Genomic DNA, 26,461 nt, shown 5'->3' on the forward strand with positions numbered 1-26,461 from the left:
CGCTAAAAAGGGGTATTACACTGCCATCATATTTTTCATCGGATTTCGAGATGGCTGACAACAACTTGTTTTTATCCGCAGCAGTTGCTAGTACCACAATTGCACTGTGTGTGTGTTTGGAAGAAAAGCCGTGGAAAAAAGGAAACATACTTGGATGGAGCCATATGTGTTACGTTGAGACAGTAAAAGCATTCAGCAACATTTGTTTCGTGAGCTGCTAGTGAGGAGTGTCAAGTCTTATACATAAATTACTTACGAATGGATGACAGTGTATTTCAGTATTTGCTCAGTTAAGTCGCTTCTCGTATTACAAAACAGAATACTCTCCTGAGAAATGCTGCATGTGCAGGAGACAGGCAAACTGTAACACTGGGATTTCTTGATACACGAGATAGCTACTCTAGTTTACAAGACAGCACTGGAATATCACATTTCACATTAAACAAAATAATTCCAGAAAAGTGTAAAGCGATTTATAAAGCAGTGAAGGGCAAATATCTGGAGGTAAATAAGTGCTCAGTTCACTATGTGGGCAATAAGAACTATTTTTATTTTTGAATAATTTAATTAATGGAATTAGCGTTTCAACTACAAAATTAATAAAAAGTACGAAACAGATGAAGCGGTTTTTAATTTGTGGCATCCAGAGTTCAAAGATAAACAAAGTAGAATCGAAAGCTAAGAAAGAATTATTTGTTTTAGAATGTGACCACATCCTCTATCCCGGCTAGCTGGATGTTCCCAGATGTAGAGGTAGTTGTGACTGTGGACGTGAAGTCGCCTGCAGCATATTCCACCTGCCCATCAACACACAATTAATAGCATGCACTGTGCCCCATGCTCAGTCCCCCCCCCCCCTTCCACCCTAGTCGAAGTAAGTTTATTAAAAAAAAAAAATAGTCGAAGGAACAAAACTCTGAAGCCATGTTTACAAACACACTACAGAGACGTCAAATAGCTGTAGTGGCGCCAGAGTTCCAAGCGGTTATATTTCACATTGCAGTGAACAGAAAACGAACGAATTTTATGATCAAATAGACGGCGAGGCTCTAGATTTGCTCATATTTATTTGACGACAGACGATATTTGACAAAGTTCCCTATTACAGCATTAAATTTCTTTTACATAAATATTTGATATATCAACTTTGACAAAGAAATATGATAGTGCAATACCGGCCTAAATACCAAGGAGATGAAATTGCAATACATGGTGACTAAACAGCAATATACATATGCAACACAAACTTTAATTATATCACGATGACACTTCAAGGATAGCTTTGAGCAAATTACTCAGTGGTGCATGCTTTGGGAAATCAAAATTAATCCCACCAAATGCCAAGTAATAATATTCGTCCACCACACTGCTGTTTAAACTAAATGGCACAGGCGTCCCTTGGATGAATACGGTAAAATATTTAGGCTTTGTAATTGATAGTAAATTAACTACGTAAGCCCACATTACTTTTTTTTTTGAGTAATCAGTTTTCTGACTGCGTTGATGCGGCCCACCAAGTATTTCTCTCCTGAGCAACCTCTTCATCTCAGAGAAGCATTTCCAACCTACTTCCTCAATTATCTGCTGGATGTATTCAAATATCTGTATTCCTCAACAGTTTCTGCCTCTGCAGCTCCCAATAATACCATGGAAGTCAGTCCCCGATGTCTTAACAGATGTCCTATTATCCTGTCCCTTCTTGTCAGTATTTTCCATACATTCCTTTCCTCTCCGATTCTCCACATAACTCCTCATTCCTTACCTTATCAGTCCACCTAATTTTCAACATCCGTCTGTAGCACCACATCTCAAATGATTAATTCTCTTCCATTCCACGGGTTCCCGGCTTCGATTCCCGGCGGGGTCAGGGATTTTCTCTGCCTCGTGATGACTGGGTGTTGTGTGCTGTCCTTAGGTTAGTTAGGTTTAAGTAGTTCTAAGTTCTAGGGGACTGATGACCACAGACGTTAAGTCCCACAGTGCTCAGAGCCATTTGAACCATCTTCCATTCCAGTTATCCCGCAGTCCATGTTTCACTACCATACAATGCTGTGCTCCAAACCTATATTCTCAGAAATTCCTTCCTCAAATTAAGGCCTATGTTTGATACTAGTACACTTCTCTTGGCCAGGAATGCCCTTTTTGCCAACGCTAGTCTGCTTTTGATGTCCGCCTTGCTCCGTCCGTCATTGGTTATTTTGCTGCCGAAGTAGCAGAATTCCTTAACTTCATCTACTTAGTGACCATCAATCCTGATGTTCCCATTTCTGCTAATTCTCATTTCTTTCGTCTTTCTTGGATTTCCTCTCAATTTATATTCTGTACTTGTTAGACTATTCATTCCATTCAGCAAATCATGTAATTCTTCTTCACTTTCACTCAGGATAGCGATGTCATCAGCGAATCGTATAATTGATATCTTTCTACCTTGAATGTTGATTCCACTCATGAATCTCCCTTTTATTTCTATCATTGCTTATTAGATGTACAGATTGAACAGTAGGGGCGAAAGACTACGTCCCTGTTCTTGCACCTTTTTTAATCTGAGCACTTCGTTCTTGGTTATCCACTCTCATTATTCCCTGTTGGCTCTTGTACATATTGTATGTTACTCGTCTCTCCCTATAGCTTATCCCTATTTTTCTCAGAATTGCGAAGATCTTGCACCATTTTACACTGTCTAACGCTTTTTCAAGGTCGACAAATCCTATGAACGTGTCTTGATTTTTCTTTAGTCTTGCTTCCATTATCAACCGTGACGTCAGAATTGCGTCTCTAGTGCCTTTACCTTTTCTGAAGCTAAACTGCTCGTCATTTAACACATCCTCAATTTTCTTTTCCATTCTTCTGTATATTATTCTTGTCAGCAATTTGGATGCATGAGTTGTTAAGCTGATTGTGCGATAATTCTCGCACTTGTCAGCTCTCGCAGTCTTCGGAATTGTGTGGATGATATTTTTCCTGAAGTCACACGGTATATTGCCAGACTCATGCATTCTACACACCAACGTGAAGAGTCGATCTGTTGCCACTTCCCCCAATGATTTTAGAAACTCTGATGGAATATTATCGATCGCTTCTGCCTTATTTGATCTTATGTCCTCCAAAGCTCTCTTAAATTCTGATTCTAGTACTGGATCCCCCTAACTCTTCTAAATTGACTCCTGTTTCTTTTTTATCGCACCAGATAAATCTTCCCCCTCATAGAGACGTTCAATGAACTCTTTACACCACATTACTAACGCATGTATTAAAGGTAAAGCCAGAAACCTACAACTTTCTCCTTTCCTGAAAGGCGACGATCTCACGACCAGCGTTAAACTCCCCTACAAGGCCGTTATTCTCCCAGACGTCATCTATGCGTCGGAAGTTTGGAAGATGGCTTCTAATATACACCTCAAAAAGATCTAGAGTTTGCTAACCCGAATCCCACGATCATAACGGACGCACCTCGTTACGTGCTGAGCACATCATGACCTTAACATGCAAAAGATCACAAGTCATCCAAAACAGAGCCACCAATTTCTATGAAAAATTCCAACTATTCCATTTCGCACTCACTCGCTGATACGACACATGGACTTTCGACAAACAATATCGAACACACAAACGACACATGAATCCGACACACAGAGTTCAGCCGTTCGGCACATACTAAGCCATCTCTTCACAAATCCCTACAGCAGTCAGAACGCGGAGGATGCATTTCCTGATCCTTCAGATACAGCGACAGTATGTTGTCAGCAGACAAGCAGTAACAACAGAATGTGTAGGTAAATGGAAATGCCGTGTGGTTAGGGACTCCCATCGGGTAGACCGGTCAACTGGTGCAAGCCTTTCGAGTTAACATTACTTCGGCGACTTGCGTGTCGATGGGGATGAAATGATGATGGTTAGGACAACACAACACCCAGTCCCTGAGCGGAGAAAGTCTCCGACTCAGCCGGGAATCGACCTCACCTGAGTAACAAAGGGACTTCAACAGTTCTACAACAGCCCGAGTCAACTGCTGGCAATGAGATCGTTCAGCGGAAACGTGAAGGAAAAACCAGAGGTGAGCCGAGACCAGGCAGACTTCGTGTACTGACAGACAGGGCCCGTCCACCATTGCGAAGGGTGACTGTAAAATTTTTTTGATATCCGCGGAAGGATCACTCGTGGGTTCCAAACTCTTCCCAGTTGTCCAGGTATCACAATGACTGTGCGTAGGGAGTTACAATGTTGAGCAGCACCTTACAAGTTTCACATTTCTGTTTGTTGTGGTCTTCAGTCCAGAGACTGGTTTGCTGCAGCTCTCCACGCTACTCTATCCTGTGCAAGCTTCTTCATCTCCCAGTACCAACTACAACCTACATCCTTCTGAATCTGTTTAGTGTATTCATCTCTACGATCTTTACCCTCTGCGCTGCCCTCCAATACTAAATTAGTGATCCCTTAAGATGCCTCAGAATATGTCCTACCAACCGATCCCTTCTTCTAGTCAAGTTGTGCCACAAATTTCTCCTTCCCCAACTCTATTCAATACCTCCTCATTAGTTATGTGATGTACCCATGTAATCTTCAGCATTCTTCTGTGGCACCACATTTCGAAAGCTTCTATTCTCTTTTTGTCCAAACTATTTATCGTCCACGTTTCACTTCCATACATGGCTACACTCCATACAAATACTTTCAGAAACGACTTCCTGACACTTAAATCTATACTCGATGTTAACAAATTTCTCTTCTTCAGAAACGTTTTTCTTGCCATTGCCAGTCTACATTTTATATCCTCTCTACTTCGACCATCATTAGTTATTTTGCTCCCCAAATAGCAAAACTCATTTACTACTTTAAGCCTCTCGTTTCCTAATCTAATACCCTCAGCATCACCTGATTTAATTCGACTACATTCCATTATCCTCGTTTGGCTTTTGTTGTTGTTCATTTTATATCCTCCTTTCAAGACACTGTCCATTCCGTTCATCTACTCTTCCAGGTCCTTTGCTGTCTCTGACAGAATTACAATGTCATCGGCGAACCTCAAAGTTTTAATTTCTTCTCCATGGATTTTAATTCCTACTCCGAATTTTTCTTTTGTTTCCTTTACTGCTTGCTCAGTATACAGATTGAATAAAATCGGGGATAGGCTACAACTCTCTCTCACTCCCTTCCCAACCACTGCCTCCCTTTCATGCCCCTCGACTCTTATAACTGCCATCTGCTTTCTGTACAAATTGTAAATAGCCTTTCACTCACTGTATTTTACCCGTGCTACCTTCAGAATTTGAAAGAGAGTATTCCAGTCAACATTGTGAAAAGCTTTCTCTAAATCTACAAATGCTAGAAACGTACGTTTGCCTTTTCTTAATCTTTCTTCTAAGATAAGTCGTAAGGTTAGTATTGCCTCATGTGTTCCAACATTTCTACGGAATCCAAACTGATCTTCCCCGAGGTCGGCTTCTACCAGTTTTTCCATTCGTCTGTAAAGAATTCGTGTTAGTATTTTGACGTATTTCTGTAGTCAATGGCAAACAACGGTTGAGGTGGTGTGACTAGGGTCTCCCATCGGTAGACTGTTCGCCGGGTCCAACTCTTTCATTTGACGCCACTTCGGCGACTTGCGCGTCGACGGGGATGAAATGATGATGGTTAGGATAACACAACACCCAGTCCCTGAGCGGAGAAAATCTCCGACCCAGCCGGGAATCGACCCGGGTCCTTAAGATTGACATTCTGTCGCACTGAGCACTCAGCTGCCGGGGGCGGACTTTGAGGCAGTGTAAACTGCGATGCCACTGGTAACGATTGATTTGGAGTGATGAATCCTGCTATACCCTGTGGTAAGGATGGAAGGCTTTCGGTATGACGAAAAAACATTATCTTCCATCGTGTGTATTGCCAATGTTGAAGTAAGGAGGAGGTGGTGTTACGGTATGTTTCTCGAGGCTAGAGTCAGGTCTCCTGGTTGTTGCTGTTGTGGTCTTCAGAGACTGATTTGATGCAGCTCTCCATTCAACCATACAGTAAAGCTGCATGCCCTCGGGAAAAATTACGGCTGTAGTTTCCCCTTGCTTTCAGCCGTTCGCAGCACCAGCACAACAAGGCCGTTTTGGGTAGTGTTACAAGGCCAGATCAGTCAATCATCCAGACTGTTGCCCCTGCAACTACTGAAAAGGCTGCTGCCCCTCTTCAGGAACCACACGCTTGTCTGGCCTCTCGACAGACAGTGGTTGCACTTACGGTACGGCTCTCTGTATTGCTGAGGCACGCAAGCCTCCCCACCAACGACAAGGTCCATGGTTCATGGGGGGAATAAATATACTTATTCATGTTTATTACATGGGGAATGCCCACACTTACGGTACGGCTATCTGTATTGCTGAAGCTCGCAAGCCTCCCCACCAACGACAAGGTCCATGGTTCATGGGGGGAATAAATATACTTATTCATGTTTATTACATGGGGAATGCCCATAATGAATTATGAACTAGTAGTCATAGGCATATATTTCTCCTGGTTAAGGAAGTGTATGAACATGTTCCACAAAATTTCGGGCGAACTGCCGGATGTTTGCAAATTCCTGCCACGATATTTCGCCGCAGAGTCTTCTGGCCGTCTTCAGGTGATACTGGTGAGAACTCTCTGAGCTCTGGTATTTAAGGCCCCTCCGGCACATGTGCGGTGGATTCACTTGTTGCGCATGCGCTACTTCAGCGCGTTGGATTCTGCTGTGCCGCGCGCCCTCCGTAGTGAAAACTCGCCGCATCGATATTAATTCGATTGTCTTCCTGCGGTTCCATCACAGACCTACGCCGGCTACGGAGAACACGAAGTTTTCCGACAATTGGATTCCATGCCGAATTCAATTGGTAGCCGCCGTCACGATTAATAAGAGACTCACTGTCAGACAGCCGTATTTCCACGGAAAGTTAGATGTATGGACCACAATTTTTGTCTCATTCTACGAGGGCTATCCACAAAGTACATTACGTTTTGGAATTAAAAATAAATAAAGTATTGGAAAATTCTTTTATTATATACAGATGAAAGCCACACTTCAATACTACTCTTCTACATAGTTGCCATTTAAATTAAGGCACTTATCGTAGCGATGGACGAGCTTGGAAATTCCTTCGTCGTAAAATTCGGCCGCCTCCGCCTTCAACCACGTGGTTACCTCTCCTTAAAGCTGTGCGTCGTCATCAAAACGCTGCATAGCCAACCACTTCTTCATTGCTGGGAATAAGTGGAAGTCGCTCGGTGCCAGGTCGGGACTGTACGGCGGATGAGGAAACAACTCCCACATAAAAGATTCCAGAACTTCACGAGTGGCATTTGCCGTGTGGGCCCGGGCGTTGTCGTGAATCAGCAAGATCTTTGAGCCCAACTTTCCCCTGCGCTTGTTTTGTATTGCTCCTCTGAGGTTGTGCATTGGCAATACCTTTGAGAGTTTGGTGTAGTGCCTCTTTCCAGGAAATCAACAAAAACCATATTTCTACCGGGTTATTGATCAACCACGTGGTTGAAGGCGCAGGCGGCTGAATTTTACGACGAAGGAATTTCCAAGCTCGTCCATCGCTACGATAAGTGCCTTAATTTAAATGGCAACTATGTAGAAAAGTAGTATTTAAGTGTGGCTTTAATCTGTATATAATAAAAAAAATTTCCAATACTTTATTTATTTTAAATTCCAAAATGTAATGTACTTTGCGGATAGCCCTCGTAATTCATGGCATGAGCAGTGGAAATACAGTGTTCGGCGATGGCAGACTTACAAGGCTGAAGAAGGCGAGTATGCCGCTGACGTTCCACAATGCGATCCTGCGCAGTACGCGTCCTACGCCCTATATAAGACTTACCGCATTCGCACGGAATCCTGTAAACACCTGCCTTGCGCAGCTCTAGGTCGTCTTTGGCAGATCCCAACAGCGACGAAATTTCTGCAGGAGGGAGAAAAGATTGCTTTCACTTTATATTTTCTTAGTATTCTGCCTATTTGCGCTGAAATATTACCAATATGTGGTAAATAGGCAGTTGTTTTAATAGCCTCTTCTTCTCCTTTGTTCCGTCGTTTACAGTTCTGCAGCGCTCTCTCCACGTGCTGGGACGAGTACTTATTCTTCAGAAATACAGTCTGCTGGTGCTCCAGTTCCATTTGCAAACTATCGGTGTCAGAGATAACGTGGGCTCGGTGAACCAATGTCTTCAAAACACCCATCGTTTGTGCCGGATGATGGCAACTAGCGGCTTGCAAGTAAAGATCTGTCTGAGTGGGCTTTCTATATACCGAATGATCAAGTGTGCCATCGCTCTTACGTCGCGCCTCAAGTGTATGAACACTTTTCTGCAGCATTGTGTACTCCGTACAGCAGAGGAACGGTTCGGAGATGATGATTGTTTTTATCAGCATCGGAGCACCTGTGAGGCAAACGTTTGTGGACAACATTCCTGAAATGGACTCGCCTACCCAGAGTCCCTACCTGAACCCAATGGAACTCATTTGGGTTGAGTTAGAATATCGCTCCGGATTCCAACCTTCTCTGCATTCGGTTCTTGACGGAGAATAGGCTGTCATTCCTCCACAGACGCTCAGACACCTCATTAAAAGTGTCGCCAGCAGAGTTCGAACCGTCATAAAGGCGAAGGATGGACTCACATTATATTAGCGTCCACTAAAAGGTGTCCGGATAATTTTGATCAAATAGTGTATCAATTTAACGACGAGTATTTTGAGAAACATGAAATGTTGTGCACGAAAACAATGTTTTCTTTGATTTGTTTGTAGGTATTCAGAAGAACCAGCCCTCGCAAATAGTTGCTGGTCGGTGCTAAGAACTCGTTAGCTGCCACGTCATGGCATTGTTGGCGGCATCACAACAATGCTCCCCTAATAAAGACGCGTATGGAGTGTTGAAGCTTCTAGCAAATCAGATGTGTAGGTGCTTAGTAGGACTGACATCACTGTCCTTCCAGTGCGACGTTCAAAGCTGTGAACTATGATGAACTATTCCTCAGCGAAGGAATGTTGTAAGGTACAGTTTACTATATAAGCCTTCATTTCATCATTTTCCGTTTCGATGACTTGTTTTCACAGTTCCTCAGGTAAGATCTCACATCTGAATTAATAGAACTCAACCACGCTGCTTACACTTGTTATGATTTACAAGTTCGTTTAGTTTTTGTTTATTGGCAAGGATTCTGTTTGAATTTACCAAGCAGGCTTCATTGCTCTCGTAGCGATTTTGTAGTGCATTGTCAAGCTAACAATTTATAGCAATCCCGCGGGGGGAGGGGGGATGCAAGATGAGCTACCTAACCTAACGACGCTCCACCCTCGTACTTAACGACGCTCCACCCTCGAATCTGGAGTAAAGATACAGCACAGAACTCTCACACGCCTCTAAAAGTGAGTGGATAGCCATCAGTTCTTTGGGATATAATACGTTTGTTGTCACCTGTAAAATTTACTTAATATGGCCTGTCACGTCTCGAAAATGACCAGCTGATTTATATAAAAAATGGCAATTTTAGTTTTTGAGCACCCTCCCTCTCCCCCCGCCCGAACAAATGTCTGCGGACGTCCATGACCGTCACCACCAGCGCTAAGATTTAGTCCATACATTTGTTTGTGCCCTATCAAGTAACCATAATGCAGACAGAAATAAGAAGATAAAATCAGGATAGTGATTCTTCTGGAAAACCTGTAATTCTCAGGGTATTGCATTTTACCAGGAAAAATCAAGGACTTTCAGGCATATCATAAAATCTCTGGTGACTGCGTTTTTAACATATCATTGACATTGAATTTTACTGAATTTCATAATTCACAAATTTTATAATACGTAATAATTCAAAGTGTGTTAATTGTGTGTGTTAAATTATCAGTGTTTACAAAAACTGCAGTTAAATTACTACTTATGGTTAGAATATAGCGCAACTGAGAGGAAAGAGAACTTATTATTGTGGTATGCTGCCTCCTAACCGCCTCTTACCATCAATTTCTATTAATTTAACAGGAGCTCCTTGACATCACCTTACTCCTCACACCTGGAATTCTCAGGGATTTTTTTTTCCAAGTTTGAGCAGCCACATTGAAAATAAATCTGAAATAACCTAGAAATGTGTCTAAATGTGATAGTTTCTATTCACCATATAACGGAGGTGCTGAGTCACAGATAGAGTGTGGCTTCAGTTGCCTGAAACTGCAGTCATGTGTGTGTGAGTTGCGTTTGTGTGTGTCAGTGTGTGTGTGTGTGTCAGTGTGTGTGTCTTTGACAAAGGCCTTACTGGCTGAAAACTTTGTGACAGTCACTTTGTTGTGCCCATCTGCGACTCAGCATCTCCATTATATGGTGAGTAGCAACTTTCCTTTTCATAATATTGTTACATCCCATCCTGGATTTTCCATAATCTAAATACGATTAATTTAACACATTTTGATAAAATCACCACAGTCACTTTTAATATTGCTAAAGTTGTGGGACCCATACCAAGTAGGACCACAAGGGGATGCTAAACATACATGAAGAAGATCTCTGTGGTTGATCAGTGGTTTGTTTCACCAATAGGAGAGCATCTACATCTACATCTATACTCTGCAAACCACTATGAGGTGCATGACAGAGGGTATGTCCCACTGTACCAGTTATTAGGAATTCTTCCTGTTGCATTCATAATGGAAAGCAGAAAGAATGATTATTTGAATGCCTCTGTGTGTGAAGTAATTATTATAATCTCATCCTGACAATCCCTATCTGAATGATATGTTGGGGATTGTAGTATATTTCTAGAGTCATCATTTAAAGCCAATTCTTGAAACTTTGTTAACAGACTTTCTCTGGATAGTTTATGCCTATCATAAAGAGTCTTCAAGCTCAGTTCCTTCAGTATCTCTGTACCACTCTCCCATGGATTAGACAAACCCGTGACCATTCATGCTCCCCTCCCATATATACATTCAGTATCCTCTGTTAGTCATATCAGGTATGGGTTCCACACACTCGAGCAATATTCTAGAACTGGTCACATAAGTGCTTTGTAAGTAATCTCCTTTGTAGACTGATTGCACTTCCCCAATATCCTACCAGTAAACCAAAGTCCACCACCTGCTTTACTCATGAATATGTGATCATTCCATTCCATTTCATATCCCCACAAAGTGTTACACCCAAGTATGTGTATGAGTTGGCTGATTCCAGTACTGACTCATATAGTCATAGGACACTATGTTTTTTCATTTTGTTGAAGTGTAAAATTTTACATTTCTGACATTTACAACAAGCTTCCAATCTCTGCACTGCTTTGAAATCTTATGAAGATCTGACTGAAAGGTTATGCAACTTCTTCCAGATCGTATTTCATTATAGGTAATTGCATCTTTTGCAAAAAGTCTAAGGTTACTGTTAATATTGTCTGCAAATTCATTAATCTACAACATGAGCAGTAAGGATCCCAGCACACTTCCCTGGGGCACATCCAAAGTTCATTCTGCATCTGACAATGACTTTCCATCTAAGATAACATGCTCCATCCTCCCTACCAAAAACTTCTCACTCCAGTCACAAATTTCATTTGATACCCATATGATTGTATTTTTGACAGTAAGTGTAAGTGAGGTACTGAGTCAAATACTTTTCGGAAATCAAGAAATACTTCATATACCTGATTGCCTTGATCCAAAGCTTTCAGTACATCATGTGAGAAAAGTGGAAGTTGGGTTTCAAATGATCGATGTTTTCGAAATCCATGCTTGTCGCATTGTGGAGGTCATTCTGTTCAAGATGCCTCATTGTGTTTGAGCACAGAATATGTTCTAAGATTCTATAACAAATCAATGTCAAGGATACTGGGTGGTAGTTTTGTGGATAACTTCTGCTACCATTCTTGTAGATACGTGTGACCTGTGCCTTTTTCCAAGAACTGGGCACAGTTTTTTGTTTTTGGGATCCACGATAAATTATAGTTAGAAGAGGGGCTAACTCAGCTGCTGATTCAGTATAGAATCTAACAGAGACTCCATCGGGTCTTGGAGTTTTGTTCAAGTATAACAGTTTCATCTGTTTCTCAACACCATGGGAACTAATACTTGTTTCATTCATCTTGTCAGTGGTACGATGATTAAACTGGGACAATTCTCCTGGTTTTTCCTTTGTAAAGGAACATTTTAAAATGGAGTTAAACATTTCAGCATTTGCTTTGCTACCCTCAATTTCAGTTCCTGTCTCGTTCACTAGACTCTGGACACTAACTTTGGTGCCACTAATAGCCTTTACATATGACCAGAATTTCTTTGGGCTCTGTGAAAGATCACTTGACAATAGTCTGCTATGGTTGTCATAGAAGGCATAATACATTGCTCTCTTGACCACCAAATGCATTTCATTGAGCATCTATCTATCTATAGTCCTATGCTTTGTTTTACACCTCTTACGCTGTAATCTCTGTTTCCTTAGAAGTTTCTTTATGGTGACTGCATACCATGGAAATTCCCTCTCATTATGAACCGTTCTACTTTGTACGCGTCTATTCAGTGCAGGTCAACTGTTCTTTTAAATTTGAGCCAGAGATTCTCTGCATGTTACTGCCCTGTGCTGAAAGTTTCAAGTTCCTAATTGAGATATGGCACTGCTGATTTTTTATCTAGTTTACAGAACATATATATTAAAAAAATATGCTGTGACTTACCAAACGGGAAAGCGCTGGTAGATAGACACAATAAAAAACACACAAACACACACACAAATATCAAGCTTTTGCAACCCACGGTTGCTTCATCAGGATAGAGGGAAGGAGAGGGAAAGACGAAAGGATGTGGGTTTTAAGGGAGAGGGTAAGGAGTTATTCCAATCCTGGGAGCGGAAAGACTTACCTTAGAGGGATAAAGGGGCAGGTATACACTCGCACACACGCACATATCCATCTGCACATATACAGACACAAGCAGACATATGTAAAGGCAAAGAGTTTGAGCAGAGGTGTCAGTCTAGGCGGAAGTACAGAGGCAAAGCTTGGTATTTGTGTGTGTGTTTGTGTGTTTTTTATTGTGTCTATCTACCAGCGCTTTCCCGTTTGGTAAGTCACAGCACCTTTTTTTAATATATTTTTCCCATGTGGAATGTTTCTTTCTATTATGTTTACAGAACATATATATATATATATATATATATTTTGGCTTGCTTTAGTTGTCCTTAGTACTTTGGTAATCATTGTTGCCACATCCACGTCATGGTTACTGATACAATTTTTGGTGTGGACACCCTCAAAGAGGTGAGATCTGTTTGTTGCCATTAGATCAAATATATTGCCACCATGGATGGGGTTCCTCATTATTTATTCTAGGTAGTTTTCAGAAACGGTATTTTGTAAAGTTTCACAGGATGTCTTATCACGCCCACCACTAACCAAACTGTAATTTTCCCAACTGATCGTTGGGTGATTAAAATCTCCACCAATGATTACAGTATGACTGGGGAACTTATGTAGAAGTGAACTGAGGTTTCCTGTAAAGTTTTCAGTTACATCAGGTGAGTCTGGTGGGCAGTAGAAGGATCCAATTACCATTTTATGCCCAAATGATCTCACATGCAGCATCAGTTTCTATCTTGGTAGATTTGAGTGTCTTGTGTACTGCCAAAAATACACCACCTCCATTTCACCTTTGATATACACTCCAATTTCCACCTAAATTTCACTGCTATCAGTTTCAGGTTCCAACCAGCTTTCAATATCTAGTATTATGAGAGCTTCAGTGCTTTTCGCGAGTTATGAATGCTTTAGCAGTTTACCATTAGGATTTTTATACTCTTTCCCTGTGGGAAGCATTTCTTTTGATCTTACACTGATACTTCAGGGTTTCCTACAGCTGTCATTATCTGGGTTGGATGGAGAACTGTCTGATCTAAAAAATCCTTGTGTGCACCCCACACACAGTCAGCTGCCTGAGTAGCAGCCTCAGATGTATAGTGCACACCTGACCATTTAGGGGGACCCTACAGTACTCAACCGTATGGCACAAGTCCAGGAAATCACAGCCTAGCTTGTCGCAGAACTTTTGAAGTCTCTGGTTTGGTCCTTCCACTGAATTCAGAACCAGAAGTTCATGATCAGTTCTGGGGACAATGCTGCAAATTCAGAGCATCGTTGACATTCCATGCACAATGCTGGTCCCCTCAACCTTCTCTGCCAAATGCTGGAATGATGCAAGAATGACTCAGAGCCCATACATCGGGCATCATTTGTTCCAATGTGCGCCACAATCTGCACCCTGTTCCCTCAGTGGCTGCTGGAATAACGTCCTCAACATGTTGAATGAGGCCCCCAGGCATACACACTGAGGGCATCATATGCCCTTTCCTGAAAAAATCTAGAAAAAGCTGAAGAATCTGTATTTTAAGATACTTGACGATAGATGCTGCCTAGGTCATGTGAAAGTCTAGATTCAGAGTTGCAGGAACCAGTGTTAAGTGAGCAGTCTATGAACATGCTACAGCATTCTACATGTCACTTCCCACGTGACTGTGAAGATGAAATTTGACTAATTAAATTGCGCACATAGGTGGCTAGAGAGTGATATTGGAACCTCCATAAAATCTTGATTATGTTGACAGGCTGATCTGCAGCATTGCCTGAGATCTGGGTGATAATTTGGTTGTCAGTTAGCCAAGCCAACAAATGTCAGATCCAAATAAAGGCTTTGGTAACAGGCTGATCTGTTGTGTAGCCACATGTTTGCACTTGCACCATATTTAATGCATTTTGCCATCTGTAATGATTCTTTCATCATAGAGAACTATAGCTGAAATGCAAATTTAGAAAACCTGTATTAGCTAATCGACAAGTCTCTGCTTAGTATTTTGGTGCATATTATGTATAAACTCATATCGAGCACAAACTAGGGGAAAAACAAGGGGGGTCTATTGTATATCTTTCTAACCAGCCATTCATTCCTCGCTTCATTGTGGATTGGAACAGGTACAATGTGAAGTACATTCTGCCTGGCACTTCACAGTGGTTGGCAGAATAGCCTATGAATATATGTAGCCATACAATTTTTCACCAGGACAACAAACTTCAAATAATTTCTTTCTCCTTCAGAGGAGAGCTGTAAAAAGTAATCCATATTGGTTTGCTTCTGCCCCTTTTGTGATATATTTCCATGGTAGGTCTGTAGAACTGCAGTTCTGGTAACTTCAGATTTGTTTCAATTCCATGCCATAGAATTTTGAATTTCCAACCACTTTGTCAAAATACAGATACTGTATGTATAATGGCCACTCAAAACAGTCTTCTTTGGATGTGATCCACTTGTTCCAGCTTCTCTGATAATCCGAAGAGACAAACTGGAAACCATCTTTTAATAGGATAGGTCCTTCAGAATCACCTCCACAGCCTTCATTACTGCTTCTGATGATGGAAAATGTTTTCCACGATAGTGTTTCTTCAGGTTAGGGAATAGGAAAAAGTCACATGGGGCTAAACTCAGGCTATAGGGATTGTCAGGGATGGACATTGATTTTTGCAAGATATTCAAGTAACAACATTTTCAAGATGCAGCTATGCATTATCTTGGTGTAGCATCCAGCCTGTTTCACAGATATGTGGTCTTTTGCACCTGATATGGACTTGCAAAGTTTTCAGAACATCCCTGTAGCATTGTCGAGTCACTGATGTGTGTGCATATAGAACAAGCTGATAAATGATTCCATGAATATCAAAAAGAGATGACTGTCTAACTTTTCCAGAAGAAGCAACCACTTTTGCTTTTTGTGGCTCGATGCCGAAGGAGATTTCGACACTGAGCTTTGATGTTTGCTGTTAGGATCAAAATAAGGTAAGCAAGCAGCGACAGTGATTAACTTTGAAAGAAACCCCAGATATTCCTCTACCATCAACTTCAACAGCATGCATATGAGTGTCTTTTTGTTTGGAAATCAGTTATCTTGAACCAACCATGCACACACATGTCTCACATGTAAATTTTCTGTCTCCAACTTGTCAGTGGCACCTAATGAAATTTTCAGTATTTCATATAGTGTTTGTAAGGCTATTCATCGATTTTCTCTCACTATGACAGCAGCGGTGTTGAAGTTTTCTTCCATTAGAGTATTAACTGGAGTTCTGAGTCCACCTTCTTTGAAACTGTCTCACCTCTTTAAATAATTTAAACAATCTCTGAGCTGTGCTATAGGGAAGAACAGACTGTCCACAGGCCTGAATCATTGCGTAGGCTTCAACTGAAGATTTGCTGAGATGAAAGCAGAATTTCAAACCTGCATGTTGTTCATCAAACATCACCTTCATTGTTGCAGTAGCCGATACTCAATGTCTCAGTATACTCACCTCTCACAGGGGCGAATCAGGTATAGCAACAGTGAAACTAGTGTGGTGTGTTTGTTACACATCAAGCTAATAATAATAATCATAAGACTAAATTCTAGTGTGATAAATTATGATCATAAAAATTTATGATCATTCTTCATTAAATAGCCCTCTTCTATTTCCCCTCTGTGTCTTTGTGTTGAGATGAAATTTTTCATACTGCCGCATCAAAAGTAACCAGATCTCCAACATGCATCTCCAGTAATTTCTCTGTATTTTTCTGCTTTGTTTTCAAATTAAGCTCCAAGCAGTTAGCCCATTTACCAATTCATAGCCATCAACCGATATTTTTTGTTATGAAACAAAGGCTACAGTTTGAGCCATGCTGCTGTAAGGACAGACCATAGTTAGAACTAAGCAGATTATTACAATTAGCCTAATTGCTGTGGTGATATTGAATTCATCCTTCCAAAATATTCTTAGAGCAGGTTGACACAGAAGCACATATAAAAGTTCCTAATAAACAGTGCCAGCCTATAAAGCTTTTTTTTTGTATTACCAATTATCATAATTTGATAAAATCGTAGACATAGTCTTGGAAGGAAGCAATTTCACCTTCAGAAGATCTAATTGCTCCTGTGGCAATGTTTCCCAAAGCATGACTGTACAATTGGAAAATTCTGAGATATTCAATCTGGATGAGGTTCATACGATCCAGAATTGTTGCCGAAAACTATTAACACAGAGGTTTCTTTCCCCCTTACAGCCACTCATTACATGGCACTGTCAGTAACAGAAGTACCGGTAAATTTTCACAGAAAATCCAGTGAATTGGTTCATGTCATCTCTGTCTTAAAGGAAACAAAGAGAATCAATAGGAAATAGCCATGTATTGTGCTATCAGTCTTCATTGAAATGCGAACTTAGTGTTGTGTCCTGGAAGCTTTCTACTTAGAAATGTAACTTTATATTGTATATAATCTTGAACTTAAAACAGTGCTATTACTGGAAAACACTGAGTTTTATCCTCAGGAAATGCCAACACATCAATAAATCACATAATTCTCATAAATTCCATGGAGGGGCGTGATGAGCTCTGACGTCATGGTCAATCAAATCTCACATGTGACCTTTCCTGTTTTACCATTCTGCCCTGGTTACTAAATCCAACATCAACAGCCTTGCAGTTTCTGAAAAGCTTGTGCTCTTGGTCAGACTCAGATAAATTGTGTGCCTTACCCGTTCTACACATAGGCAGGATGTGCACTAATGTGCAATACTACATGCACCATACTTGTGTCTGACTAGCAGTCGTTCCTCACCAGATGACACTGCAATCATCTGGATGTGCTTATATCAATAGTAGGTCTATCATAATGTGCTGACTGATCAGTGTACTTGTTCTACATCCTTGAAAATCATCTTGCTTAGGGTTAGCGGAGATAACACAAACATATGAGTTCCTGTGTAAATGTATTATGTATTTTGGTTTTCTGACATGCTCCATAGCCTTGAGCAGTGGTAGTCAACCTGGTCCCTGTCACCCACTAGTGGGAGTTCCTACTTCCATGGTAGGCAATAGACAGTAGTGATTTTAGGGGGTGGGTGGGGGGGGGGGTAGGGGGGAGGTGGGGGGGGGGGAGAAAAAGAAACCACACATTTCACATTTTCATTGCATTTTCATAAAGTTTTGACATAAAGTATTTGCTAAGTAATTTTAATTAACTGCTTTAATCTGCTGTAATTCTGCACTCTATATTTCATTAAGTAAAGTTAATTCCCTAATTTATAAATCATTATTACTGTGGAATTCTTGGGCGGCTAAAAAATTTCACTACTAACAGAGCTACAACAGTGGGCAGTAGGTAAAAAATAGTGACTACCACTGCCCTTGAAGATCTCCCCAGTATGAATGTGCAGAACAAACAGTGTGTCTGATCTAATCTAATGTAATATGATGCAGCTTTGATAGACTTCTCCCAGTCATCCATTCCTCCAAATCTTCTGCATCTCTAGCCTGTGGCATGTAGTATTTCCCAATTCCACCTACATTGGATGCACTTGGGTCTTGAGCCACCATAAGAATTTGTTAAGAACAATAAAGTTACACATCTGGCTGAATATATAATGTTCACTTACTCCTCGTTACAGCATGCTTTAAATCATGAAGCTGTGAAGGGCAAATCACAGCTTTTTCTGTGTGTGGCATTTGTATGTATTCCTGAATAATTTTCATGAAACTTCACAATACTTTCAAATGGTTGTTGTGATGTATTGTGGCAGGACTTGTTGACCTAAGATAGTACACTGATAAGCACTGTGCCAGCTTCAGCCCTAAGGTGAAATAAGGACAGATTGAGGAACAAGAAGTGGATAGAGGAAGAGAAATTAGAGGTCAAATGATCAGTGTGACTAAAACCTGAAAAGAAGATGGGAGAAAACATAGAGCAAGAAGGGTGGGGGTAGTGGAGAGGATGAGGTAGATATATGAGAACTGAGGGAATAATTAAGTAAATAAATAAAATATTTCATAATAACATTAAAAAAGTTTTGGAGGTATTTCATGTTATTCCATGTTAAGGCCAGGGGAGCAGAAGGATATGAGGATATGAGAGAGAACTGATTCCTGTCTCCATAGTTCTAGAAACGTTTCACCTGATACTTGCTTCTCTGGCAGCTCTGGCACATCTTTATGTTGTATATATGTAGGTTATATGTACGACTATTAACTGGCCTTCCCCCCTCCCCCCGACTTGCTGTACTGTGTGATACATAGCACCCAACGATGGAGCAACACTCTCCAAAATAATTGTGCTATTAAAATGTCATTTACAACTGGAGCAGATTTCTCTGTCTCATCAATATGATCCTCAGTTGTGGTTGTTCTTAAAATCAACTTTATATCTCACTGGGAAGACTGAGTGACCTGCCATTTCATTCTAATCTTTCACAACCTTTCACTCCTTCGTCCCTCAGGAAGGAACTAATATGTGAGATATTGGGGCAGTTGTGGAAAAGTCGAAGTTTTGTTCCACAAATCATCTTCCCCTGAGATGCTCATCTGGTTTCTCTTTGTATCTTCTAGTGTAACTTCATGAATTTTCTGTGTGCACCACAAGTGATCGCTGTGTCGGTTTAGCAGGCGTGCGAGGTTCCGGCGAGCCAGAGCGAGCACAGCCACTACACGTGCAGTGACTCTGGGGAGCTGAGCTGCCAGCCAGGCTGGACGGGCGACGTGTGCGACGTGCCCATCTGCCGCAAGGGCTGCGACCCTCTGCAGGGCTACTGCAAGCGGCCAGGGGAATGTCGCTGCAAGATGGGTGAGTCAGTCTAGTGGAGGGCCAGTCTGGTCGGTGTCTGGCTGCAGCAGTGGAGGGCAGCCAGGCAAGCAGTAACTTAATCGGAGTTAGCATATCTGCACTTTGCTAAAGAAAAAATTGTGGTAGACTCCTGCAAAAATACGCAGTTCTACGTATTTCAGTCCCACTAACAAAGGCAAAAAGTTAGCTTTATGATTAGAAAGATATAAAATGAAAAGCAGTGCATCTATGGGAGGTACTGTATGCTGAGGAAGCTGGAATGTAGGAATCAGCATAATGTCTCTCATAAATATCTAGAAAATTACTGGATGTGTCTTATGTTTCACCAACTACATAACTGATTGACCATTCATGCAGAATAACACAGGTGTTTACATATGGCGTTAAAAACATTTAAAATATAAAATGGAATGAAAAGTCCAGTAGCCCACAATAACTGTATTTGTTGGAGTTCATTGGTGACTCCCACTTTGTGGGGTGTAAGTAATCCACACCCAGTTTCCTAACTAGATGCATAATATTCTCTGCTTAAATCTATTCATTCAGTACTTTCAAAATATCTTAGAAAACTTCAAGGTATTAATTTATAAAGATATCTGTACAGTTATACACCAGAAGGCACAATTTAGAAGTTATGAAAACAATTAAAAATAGTATGAACCTCTAATTGACTACAACAAATTCAGTTATTGCAGACTATTAGACTTTTTATTCAGTTTTGTGTTTTAAATGTTTTAACAACTGTATGTAAACACCTATGTCATACTGTAATAATGGTCAATCAATTATGTATAGTTACTTTAGCTGTGGCTGCCCTTGTTGTATAAATCATTTGTTCACAAAGTGCCCTCGAGGAAATAAAAATTAAAAATTAATAATAAAAACATTATTATTTACCATATTTATTAATAGCTGAGGAATAATTTATGTGTATGGTGAAGTTACAAGTGTGTGATACTCAAGTTTTGATTTTTTAGTGCTCTCTATGTATCTACCCCCCCCCCCCCCCCCCATGAACCATGGACCTTGCCGTTGGTGGGGAGGCTTGCGTGCCTCAGTGATACAGATGGCCGTACCGTAGGTGCAACCACAACGGAGGGGTATCTGTTGAGAGGCCAGACAAACATGTCGTTCCTGAAGAGGGGCAGCAGCCTTTTCAGTAGTTGCAGGGGCAACAGTCTGGATGACTGACTGATCTGGCCTTGTAACATTAACCAAAACGGCCTTGCTGTGCTGGTACTGCGAACGGTTGAAAGCAAGGGGAAACTACAGCCGTAATTTTTCCCGAGGACATGCAGCTCTACTGTATGATTAAATGATGATGGCGTCCTCTTGGGTAAAATATTCCGGAGGTAAAATAGTCCCCCATTCGGATCTCCGGGCGGGGACTACTCAAGAGGACGTCGTAATCAGGAGAAAGAAAACTGGCGTTCTACGGATCGGAGCGTGGAATGTCAGATCCCTTAATCGGGCAGGTAGGTTAGAAAATTTAAAAAGGGAAATGGATAGGTTAAAATTAGATATAGTGGGAATTAGTGAAGTTCAGTGGCAGGAGGAACAAGACTTCCGGTCAGGTGATTACAGGGTTATAAATACAAAATCAAATAGGGGTAATGCAGGAGTAGGTTTAATAATGAATAAAAAAATAGGAGTGCGGGTTAGCTACTACAAACAGCATAGTGAACGCATTATTGTGGCCAAGATAGACACAAAGCCCATGCCTACTACAGTAGTTCAAGTTTATATGCCAACTAGCTCTGCAGATGATGAAGAAATTGATGAAATGTATGACGAGATAAAAGAAATTATTCAGGTAGTGAAGGGAGACGAAAATTTAATAGTCATGGGTGACTGGAATTCGTCAGTAGGAAAAGGGAGAGAAGGAAACATAGTAGGTGAATATGGCTTGGGGGGAAGGAATGAAAGAGGAAGCCGCCTTCTAGAATTTTGCACAGAGCACAACTTAATCATAGCTAACACTTGGTTCAAGAATCATAAAAGAAGGTTGTATACCTGGAAGAATCCTGGAGATACTAAAAGGTATCAGATAGATTATATAATGGTAAGACAGAGATTTAGGAACCAGGTTTTAAATTGTAAGACATTTCCTGGGGCAGATATGGATTCTGACCACAATCTATTGGTTATGAACTGCAGATTGAAACTGAAGAAACTGCAAAAAGGTGGTAATTTAAGGAGATGGGACCTGGATAAACTGAAAGAACCAGAGGTTGTAGAGAGTTTGAGGGAGAGCTTAAGGGAACAATTGACAGGAATGGGGGAAAGAAATACAGTAGAAGAAGAATGGGTAGCTCTGAGGGATGAAGTAGTGAAGGCAGCAGACGATCAAGTAGGTAAAAAGACGAGGACTAATAGAAATCCTTGGGTAACAGAAGAAATACTGAATTTAATTGATGAAAGGAGAAAATATAAAAATGCAGTAAATGAAGCAGGCAAAAAGGAATACAAGCGTCTCAAAAATGAGATCGACAGGAAGTGCAAAATGGCTAAGCAGGGATGGCTAGAGGACAAATGTAAGGATGTAGAGACTTGTCTCACTAGGGGTAAGATAGATACTGCCTACAGGAAAATTAAAGAGACCTTTGGAGAAAAGAGAACCACTTGTATGAATATCAAGAGCTCAGATGGCAACCCAGTTCTAAGCAAAGAAGGGAAGGCAGAAAGGTGGAAGGAGTATATAGAGGGTTTATACAAGGGTGATGTACTTGAGGACAATATTATGGAAATGGAAGAGGATGTAGATGAAGACGAAATGGGAGATAAGATACTGCGTGAAGAGTTTGACAGAGCACTGAAAGACCTGAGTCGAAACAAGGCCCCGGGAGTAGACAACATTCCATTAGAACTACTGATAGCCTCGGGAGAGCCAGTCATGACAAAACTCTACCATCTGGTGAGCACGATGTATGAGACAGGCGAAATACCCTCACACTTCAAGAAGAATATAATAATTCCAATCCCAAAGAAAGCAGGTGTTGACAGATGTGAAAATTACCGGACTATCAGTTTAATAAGTCACAGCTGCAAAATACTAACGCGAATTCTTTACAGACGAATGGAAAAACTGGTAGAAGCCAACCTCGGGGAAGATCAGTTTGGATTCCGTAGAAATGTTGGAACACGTGAGGCAATACTGACCTTACGACTTATCTTAGAAGCTAGATTAAGAAAAGGCAAACCTACGTTTCTAGCATTTGTTGACTTAGAGAAAGCTTTTGACAACGTTAACTGGAATACTCTCTTTCAAATTCTGAAGGTGGCAGGGGTAAAATACAGGGAGCGAAAGGCTATTTACAATTTGTACAGAAACCAGATGGCAGTTATAAGAGTCGAGGGGCATGAAAGGGAAGCAGTGGTTGGGAAAGGTGTGAGACAGGGTTGTAGCCTCTCCCCGATGTTATTCAATCTGTATATTGAGCAAGCAGTAAAGGAAACAAAAGAAAAATTCGGAGTAGGTATTAAAATCCATGGAGAAGAAATAAAAACTTTGAGGTTCGCCGATGACATTGTAATTCTGTCAGAGACAGCAAAGGACTTGGAAGAGCAGTTGAACGGAATGGACAGTGTCTTGAAAGGAGGATATAAGATGAACATCAACAAAAGCAAAACGAGGATAATGGAATGTAGTCAAATTAAGTCGGGTGATGCTGAGGGAATTAGATTAGGAAATGAGACACTTAAAGTAGTAAAGGAGTTTTGCTATTTGGGGAGCAAAATAACTGATGATGGTCGAAGTAGAGAGGATATAAAATGTAGACTGGCAATGGCAAGGAAAGCGTTTCTCAAGAAGAGAAATTTGTTAACATCAAGTATAGATTTAAGTGTCAGGAAGTCGTTTCTGAAAGTATTTGTATGGAGTGTAGCCATGTATGGAAGTGAAACATGGACGATAACTAGTTTGGACAAGAAGAGAATAGAAGCTTTCGAAATGTGGTGCTACAGAAGAATGCTGAAGGTAAGGTGGGTAGATCACGTAACTAATGAGGAGGTACTGAATAGGATTGGGGAGAAGAGAAGTTTGTGGCACAACTTGACTAGAAGAAGGGATCGGTTGGTAGGACATGTTTTGAGGCATCAAGGGATCACAAATTTAGCATTGGAGGGCAGCGTGGAGGGTAAAAATCGTAGAGGGAGACCAAGAGATGAATACACTAAACAGATTCAGAAGGATGTAGGTTGCAGTAGGTACTGGGAGATGAAGAAGCTTGCACAGGATAGAGTAGCATGGAGAGCTGCATCAAACCAGTCTCAGGACTGAAGACCACAACAACAACAACATGTATCTACCCCTCAAGCTCTCTCTCTCTCTCTCTCTCTCTCTCTCTCTGTGTGTGTGTGTGTGTGTGTGTGTGTGTGTGTGTGCCTGTGTGTGTGTGTGTGCACACATGTGTGTGTTTAGAAATTGAGAAATATCAATGAAATTTATCAGAACACAGAAAATGTATCGGAAACAGTATGGAAGAGAATATTACTAGTTTTTGGGAATATTTGCAGAATTCATGACAAAAGACTACCCAAAAGAATTTTCAAACTGCAAAAGCCAGGCTTATATATTTTTCTGTATCCAGTGAGGCTTGTTGTACATGGCCAGATACTTAGAATTTACGTGTTCAATGACTGTGATTGCGACCTCTCATTATGAAATGGAATCGGTCTGACCGACAATTGTAGTACACTTCCTCTGGAAAAATTGTAGCAATATGCTGATCATTTACATGACTTTTTTATGTACATAAAACGATTATTACTTAACTATGTTCAGCCACTTTTTATTTCCCTCTCTTCAACACACATGTGCAAAAAGATTTTTTGGTTGAATACCTTACTCTGTTCTATGTAAGAGAAGTAAAGTTGCTACTCATCATATAGCAGAGATGCAGAGTCATGATAGCCACAACAAAAAAATTCAAGATTCACACAATTATAGCTTTTGGCCTTTAAGGTCTTTGTCAGCAGTAGACACACATACACACACACTCTCACGCAAACACAACTTGCACACACATCTGCAGTTTCAGAGAACTGAAACCACAGTTGGTGTTTGCATGAGTGTGTGTGTCTGTGCATGTGTGCATGTGTGTCTGCTGCTGACAAAGGCCTTAATGGCTGAAAGCTATAATTGTGTGAATGTTTTTGTTCTGCCTATCGCCACTCAACATCTCCGCTATATGGTGAGTAGCAACTTTCCTTCTCTGGTATTGTTACATTCCATCCTGTATTTCCCATTGTTTGATTTTCACTCTGTTCTATGCCACACTAAGGCTGAGGTATGGATGGTGTAAATCATGTCTCCTTCAAGTATTGTATTTGTGGATGCTACTTCTGTTTCCAAACTATGATTGATTGTTGACAAGAAACTTCATAAGGGTATGGTATATACTACACCAAGAAAGCCAAGTGGAGATGTGTTCACCATCAGTGACACTTTTGACTGGAAAAGACATTCAGATCACCTTTGGTGTCACTATGGACTACCTTTCTCTTCTTTCTTTGCTAGGGACTTCTGGGGTCGTGATCCAATTAAAATACTTCACCTTTGGTGTTCCTTCCTTTTGTGCTAGTATTTCTTCACTTTTTTACTGTATTTCTTTTCCCTTTCTCCCTTGAAGACTGACTTTTAAAAAATGTCCTGAAATATTTCTCTTTCATTAATTCTTCTTCTCTTATGTTGTTTCTTCATAAACCTTTCATGACCTCCTTAATCCAAATGACTGTTGCATTTTCCCAAGAATATTTGAAAATTCTTTTGGGTAGTATGTTGTCATCAATTCTGTAAATATGTCCAAAGATAGCAATCTTCTTCTCTGTTGTTTCTGATACATTTTCTGTGTTCTCATGAATTTCATTGTTATTTCTTAATTTGCAGAATTCTGAAGTTTTCAAAGGGCCTCATATTTCCTTATTCTTCTGTCTGTTTCCTCAAATTTTCAAGCTTATAGTTAAGTACTTAACATTCTGGTATTATTACTATATTGTGGTGCTTTATTGTAAGGTTTGAGATAAGCACACATCCCCCCCTCCATCCCACCGGCACACACACACACACACACACACACACACACACACAGAGAGAGAGAGAGAGAGAGAGAGAGAGAGAGAGAGAGAGAGAGAGAGAGAGAGAGAGAGAGGGGGAGAGTGAGAGAGAGAGATAGGGAGAGAGAGAGTACTAACAATTCAAATTTGATTGTGACTTTATCGTATACAGAAATTATTCCCACATTTTTTAAGAAATGAGGTAATTAATAAAGTGATAAAGTGTTTTGTTATATCTTTCTTAATTTTTTATTTGCTTATGAGTATTGGTAAACAAGCCACATCCATTAACTATCTAGATATTTATATTGACATCAGCACCAATGTAAAATCTGCAGCAAAGACACATACATTGATTTCTGCATTCTAGCTTCCTCAGTGCACCATACCTCCCACAGACATGGTGCTTTTAATTTTGTGTTCATCTGTTGACAATCAATTCTAGTTTCCCACCCCAGATTTTGGAGAACTACACCCAGTCAAGTCAATAGAGGTTTACAAACAAATGTTCTCAGCCCACTTTTTTTGATGGTACTGTAATGAAAAAGGCAAAAAAATCAAGCTAAAACACTAGTATGTCCACCAACTGTGCCCCTGACAACTGCTGGAGGAAGATGTGTGTCACCATTTGTTGCTAAATTGTCCACCAAAATAGGCAATATACTGAAGAAAAAGAGATTTTGAGTGACCTACTGTATAATAGAGATGACAGGTAGAAATTTATTTAACCAACCCAGTGAACAAAAGTGGAATGGAACCTACAAGATGATTTGCAAAGTGTGTAGTTC

General features: G+C 40.7%; 1 protein-coding gene across 1 annotated transcript in view; it reads left to right on the forward strand.

Annotated features, from left to right (window-relative positions):
- LOC126210357 (delta-like protein 1) overlaps positions 1 to 26,461 on the forward strand; it is a 114,000-nt gene that overhangs the window by 49,461 nt on the left and 38,078 nt on the right. Inside the window, exon 2 of the mRNA XM_049939572.1 lies at positions 19,442 to 19,619. Within this exon, the coding sequence (XP_049795529.1) occupies positions 19,442 to 19,619 (178 nt within the window). The remainder of the gene's footprint in view (positions 1 to 19,441; positions 19,620 to 26,461) is intronic.

Source organism: Schistocerca nitens, chromosome 10, assembly GCF_023898315.1.
Source record: "Schistocerca nitens isolate TAMUIC-IGC-003100 chromosome 10, iqSchNite1.1, whole genome shotgun sequence".
In the NCBI taxonomy this organism is placed as follows: domain Eukaryota; kingdom Metazoa; phylum Arthropoda; class Insecta; order Orthoptera; family Acrididae; genus Schistocerca; species Schistocerca nitens.